The sequence below is a fragment of the Haliotis asinina genome, chromosome 6 (assembly GCF_037392515.1).
Source record: "Haliotis asinina isolate JCU_RB_2024 chromosome 6, JCU_Hal_asi_v2, whole genome shotgun sequence".
Taxonomy (NCBI): Eukaryota; Metazoa; Mollusca; class Gastropoda; order Lepetellida; family Haliotidae; genus Haliotis; species Haliotis asinina.
In genome coordinates, this window is record NC_090285.1 from 33,456,049 (window position 1) to 33,462,450 (window position 6,402).

The 6,402-nt window shown below is 46.1% G+C and overlaps 1 protein-coding gene across 1 annotated transcript; it reads right to left on the reverse strand.

The window, feature by feature from the left end:
- Nucleotides 1–320: 320 nt before the first annotated feature.
- LOC137287803 (putative carbonic anhydrase 2) lies at nucleotides 321–671 on the reverse strand. Its single transcript, XM_067820192.1, has one exon. The coding sequence runs from the start codon at nucleotides 669–671 to the stop codon at nucleotides 321–323; it is 351 nt and encodes a 116-aa protein (XP_067676293.1).
- Nucleotides 672–6,402: the final 5,731 nt, after the last annotated feature.

Below are 6,402 nucleotides of genomic sequence, written 5' to 3' on the forward strand. Positions count from 1 at the left end.
CCTCACCCCACCCCCCACTCTCTCTCTCTAACCTCCATGCATATATCTCTGCCTATTCTCCCCACTCTACCCCCTCCTCGCCCCTCTTTCTCCCTCACCCCTCCACCTCCTCCTCCACCCCCTGTCTCTACCCCTCTTTCTCCCTTCTCTATCCCTCTCTCGACCTTCTCCTCTTTCTACCCCTCTCTGTGCCCCCTGTCACCCTCCTCCTTCCCCCTTTCTCCGTCCTTCTCCCCTCTCCCTCCTCCTCCCTCTCTCTATCCTTCTGTCGACCTCCACCTCTCCCTACCCCTCTCTGTGACCCCTGTCTCCCTCCTTCCCTATTTCTCCCTCCTCCTTCCCCCTTTCTCCTTCCTCCTCCCCGTGTGCCCCCCTCCACCTCCCCTCTCCCTATCCCTCTCTCTCTCTCTGCCCTCTCTCTCCCTCCATCCCCTTTCTACTTCCTCCTTCACTCTCTCTCTCCCTCCGCCTCCCCGTCTGCCTCTCCCCTCCCCTCTCTCTATCCCTTCCTCGACCCCCTCCTCTTCATACCCCTCTCTCGCAACCCCCTCCCCTCGTCTCCTTCCCCATCTCTCCCTCCTGCTCCCCCTCCCCGTCCTTTCCTCTTTCTCTTGATCTCTCTGCCCCCCCCCCCCTTCCTCCTCTCTCTCCCTTCTCTCATTTCTCTCCATCCTCCTTCCCCACCTCTCTCTTGGCATCAAGTCCAGACACCTGCCGAGGGACGTGTTACATAAGCAAAGCAACAGCACCAGCAAGTGACACTAGGACTGAGCGAGCAACATTCAGTACATGTGTACGGATGTGCCCACGTAGCTGGATATAGAACAAACATGAGATGGCGAAACGTCACTGACTGCCTGCACTGAGCCCGAGGACATGTCAGTAATCGAGCACTTATATCACGGTCGTAGTTTTATGGTGCTCTTCTTTGTCTGTTACCTTTACTTTCATGAATATTCCCTCATTAATGTTCAACTGACTCTTGTATAATGCCGCAATACCCCAGATATATGGCAATGATTACGTTGACCAGACAATCCCGTGATTTGTTCCGTCCTAACCTATCTTCCCCTTCCACTGCAACATGTGTGTAAGTGAGTGAGTGTTTCCTCTCCACGTGGAACGCCCGACACGAAGGACATACATAAATGTATATACTCCGCGTCATAAATGAAGGGTCAAGCAATTGGAAACACTATTTCTTACGAGTTTTACAAACTTTCTTAACAGTATGGAAAAACAGATCCGGCCGTTGAAATGCCATTAATACGTTCTTTAATGTCGATACATTCTGTTACAAATGACACAGTTTTTATTCAGTCGTGATTTCCACATACAAATCGCTCTATCCATGAAAGGTGAAGGATAATACGCATGCACTGATGCATTGCACTGTCGTTCACTCTTCAGTTACTGGTATGGAATAGCAGCCTAAAATGAAATGTATTTTGACACGTGCCGAAGGCTGTAGGCCTTTTGGGCTGTGGGCTCTAGGCCTTTGTGGAATCGGGTCCACAGATAGCTGTGCGCTCAATGCGAGTCAGAGTGCTGTTGGTGACTGTGGCAGATATTTCAAACGAATGGGTCCGTGAAATAGGCATGTCGACAGTCCGAGATGATAGGCACATGGTTAACACTGCGTTACGTAACCGATTTCTTTAACACGGAAGATCTTCAGACAGAACATTTTAATGTTAACAATGTAAGCCTATCCAGGAACGCCGTTAAAGGAGAGACGAACTCCATTATAGTAGGCTGTTCCTCTGTATCATTCAAATTTACAGAACTACAAATAGGAAATGCCCAAATGACTCACCTTGGCCTAACTGGACATTCAGTGAGATGCGTAAGAGGATATCCAGAAAAGCATGTTTACTCGTAAAATAAGGCAAAAGTTAGAAAAAATCGAATGGCTGCTGAAAACAATAGATCAGATTATAGTTGGCAATTAGGTCGCACAGCCAGGTATGACGACGGACCGTCGGCGCACCTGGCATGAAATCTCTGTCCTACCTGGGGTTATGTCTTATCCGTGTTAAGCTTCAGCATTGTGTCGCAGCAGACTTGCAATACTAAACCGGCATATTTCCGAACTGGTACAAGAACACATTCACACACTTACGTAAATAACATACGTTTGGGCTCCATCATAGACATCAAGTGCATAAAACTCCTTTATATGAAGCGAATGAACACGTTTTACAAAATAGCAGTAAATCAGTATCAAGACGTAGGACACCAGAAACTTCACAAAATGTATCCACTCTGGGAATCGAACCCGGGTGTTCGGCATAACGGGCGGACGCTTTAACCATTACACTGCCCAACTGTATACATCTAGGCAGTGGTCAGCTGGAATGGTCTGATGCTTTGTTGGATATTATTTCCCACTGAACCATTGATTTAAGGGAGAAAATCAGTTTTACTACAAGAATTTGCTACAAGAAGTTAGAAAATGGTACATCTCTCTCTCTCTCTCTCTCTCTGTCTCTCTCTCTGTCTCTTCTCTCTCTCTGTTCCTCTGTCTCTCTCTCTGTCTCTTCTCTCTCTGTCTCCCTCTTTCTCTCTCTCTCTCACACACACGCGCACACGCACGGAAACACTTACGGGTTTAGCAGCATTAAAGCAAGCGAATAGTGAGTGGAAAATATGACAGAAACTAAGACACAATTTAAGTGCACTGATACGGATTTAATGTGTCGATTTCCTTGGAAAAAAGACTGCTTCGCTTAGCTGCAGACCGTTAAAATTTGGCAATGAATCTTGTGTTTTAAAACAATATATACTAGCACCATAAAGAAACTGTGCATTGTCAAAATATTATTCCAGTTGATAAGTACGATAACAATGTCAAAGGTACATATAAACTTTAATGGAGGGATCATGAGACCTTAACAAGCCAGGAGAATTTCAATTGAAAAGTCAATCACAATGACGTCATGAGTCCACAGGCGAGACAGGGGTCAATCGACCATGGCACAAGCTCAATAACGGGTATGTCCACCATCGGCATTGAGAACAGCAGTGCATTGACGACGCATAAAGCCTATCATACGTGCAAGGAAGGCTTGTGGGATGTCACGCCAGATTCTCTCAAGTCAAGAACGTTATCTGGCGGATGAGGAAGACGACATAGATGTCGATCCATCTCGTCCCAAACATGCTCTGTCGGGGAGAGATCCCGAATCTCGAATTTGCAGGCCAAGGCAGTAAGTCAATGTTGTGGTGTTGCAAGAAATCCATAGCAACGCTTGTCGTATGAGGGCGGGCATTGTCCCGTTGGAATGTTAACCCAGAAAACGTTAAGAAAACGTTGCAGAAAAGGAATTGCCACAAGTTGAAGAATCTGATTCCTATCGCACACACCAGTTACGTTGCCCTGAACATTCACCAACGGAGTTCTTTGGCGTTTTGTTATTTCATCCCAAATCATCACGAAACCACCACCAAAGCGATTACTCTCCAAGACGCATAACGTTCTCCCACGCGTCTATAGGCGTGTTGACGTCCATCACTATGGACACGTCTGTACAAACAACATTTCTCCACCAAAACAAGGGTGCGGACATGATTTCGGCACCACATTCGGCGAGCTTGTCGATGACGCTGTGTCAATATAGGTCGTATGACGGGACGTCGTGGTCTGATCCCGTGATGACGTAAACGTTGGCGAACTGTGTTGGTGTGATTATGGCGAAGTCCTGTCATCACTGCAGTCTGAAGATGTGGCGAAGATGGGTCACCCTTATCTCCATCTGTCCTGTCTTGTCGTTGTTACACGTGGACGTTCAGAACGTGGCGGATTTGTCATTTGTGTTCTGGCATACGTCTCACCAGTGCAGAATTGTTTCCAAATACAAACGAATGAGTTTAGAAAACTTAAAGCTAGATAACTGGAACTGAGCTGCATGCTATGGGTTGGCAGAAAAGTCGGGGAATTTCATCACCGATCATGAAACCTGAACACATATATTCTCCAGGGACATTTACTTACATCTGTTCACGTGTTCTATGGAAATTTGTTGAATTTTCTAGCAGGACGATCCAAAACATCGTTCAATGCACTCACAGGCTTGGTTTATACTACAATAATAGATTAGCCCTGACCTAAATCCATTAGAAAATGTTTGGAGGGGGGAAAGTGGCATTAAGAAAAATCTGACACATTTTGCCGAATTGAAAGAAGAGGTGGTCCGATATTGGGACAGCATGGACCACGACTTTCTAACTTCTTTGGTCAGTGGTATGCCCGCGTTACAGCCCGTGGTGACTTGAGAAAATACTAAGTGTTCACCTGTCTTTGAATCTGGTGTTATGTTCTGCTAATATTCACATTTAATACGTGAGTAATGAGTAAATAAAATATAAAAAATAAATTCTTTACATTTTTAGTAATTTCGGGCCATACTGTAACTCTGAATCCCACCCATTGCCATCACCAGCGCACGATTTTATGTCAGATGATAAATAGATGTAAATTTGAAGTAGGTGTTAAAATTGTATATATTATCTCGCGAGTTCGGGGCATTGGCTCGCTCGGTAAGAGGTACGACTATACCAGCCCACACACATGTCATTGTTAAATACTCCACACATCAAGCCAGAGGGCGTTTGTACAATCTAAACTGTACACAGTTACAAAACAGCATTGTATTCTCAACGCAATACCAAAAATAAAATATCCGACAATTTTATACTATCTACAATATCCACACCAAACAACATAGAGTTAATCATTAAGTAACTGAGTAATACATCTACGAGGCCACGTTCCGCATAAACCTAACAGTTGATATCTACTGAAGATTATGGTTGATATAGAACTACAGTGGTGCATGATTAGATACGGCATACCGGATGAAAGATGGGGGACGGTGGTACAGGATTAGATACGGGGTACAGTGGTGCATGATTAGATACGGCATACCGGATGAAAGATGGGGGACGGTGGTACAGGATTAGATACGTGGTACAGTGGTGCAAGATTAGATACGGCATACCGGATGAAAGATGGGGGACGGTGGTACAGGATTAGATACGGGGTACAGTGGTGCAAGATTAGATACGGCATACCGGATGAAAGATGGGGGACGGTGGTACAGGATTAGATACGTGGTACAGTGGTGCAAGATTAGATACTGCATACCGGATGAAAGATGGGGGACGGTGGTACAAGATTAGATACGAGGTACAGTGGCGCATAACTAGATACGGCATACCGGATGAAAGATGGGGGGACGGTGGTACAAGATTAGATACGGGATACAGTGGTGCAAGATTAGATACGGCATACCGGATGAAAGATGGGGGACGGTAGTACAGGATTAAATACGGGGTACAGTGGTGCATGATTAGATACGGCATACCGGATGAAAGATGGGGGACGGTGGTACAAGATTAGATACGGGGTACAGTGGTGCAGGATTAGATACGGCATACCGGATGAAAGATGGGGGACGGTGGTACAGGATTAAATACGGGGTACAGTGGTGCATGATTAGATACGGCATACCGGATGAAAGATGGGGGACGGTGGTACAAAATTAGATACGGGGTACAGTGGTGCAAGATTAGATACGGCATACCGGATGAAAGATGGGGGACGGTAGTACAGGATTAAATACGGAGTACAGTGGTGCAAGATTAGATACGGCATACCGGATGAAAGATGGGGGGCGGTGGTACAAGATTAGATACGGGGTACAGTGGTGCAAGATTAGATACGGCATACCGGATGAAAGATGGGGGACGGTAGTACAGGATTAAATACGGGGTACAGTGGTGCATGATTAGATACGGGATACAGTGGTGCATGATTAGATACGGCATACCGGATGAAAGATGGGGGACGGTGGTACAGGATTAAATACGGGGTACAGTGGTGCATGATTAGATACGGGATACAGTGGCGCATAACTAGATACGGCATACCGGATGAAAGATGGGGGACGGTGGTACAGGATTAAATACGGAGTACAGTGGTGCAAGATTAGATACGGCATACCGGATGAAGGTGGGAGACGGTGGTACAGGATTAAATACGGAGTACAGTGGTACAAGATTAGATACGGCATACCGGATGAAAGATGGGGGACGGTGGTACAAGATTAGATACGAGGTACAGTGGCGCATAACTAGATACGGCATACCGGATGAAAGATGGGGGACGGTAGTACAGGATTAGATACGAGGTACAGTGGTACAAGATTAGATACGGCATACCAGATGAGAGACAGGGTACGGTGGTACATCATTAGATACGGAGTACAGTGGTGCATGATTAGATACGGCATACCGGATGAAGATGGGGGACGGTGGTACAGGGTTAGATACGGGGTACAGTGGTGCAAGATTAGATACGGCATACCAGATGAGAGACAGGGTACGGTGGTACATCATTAG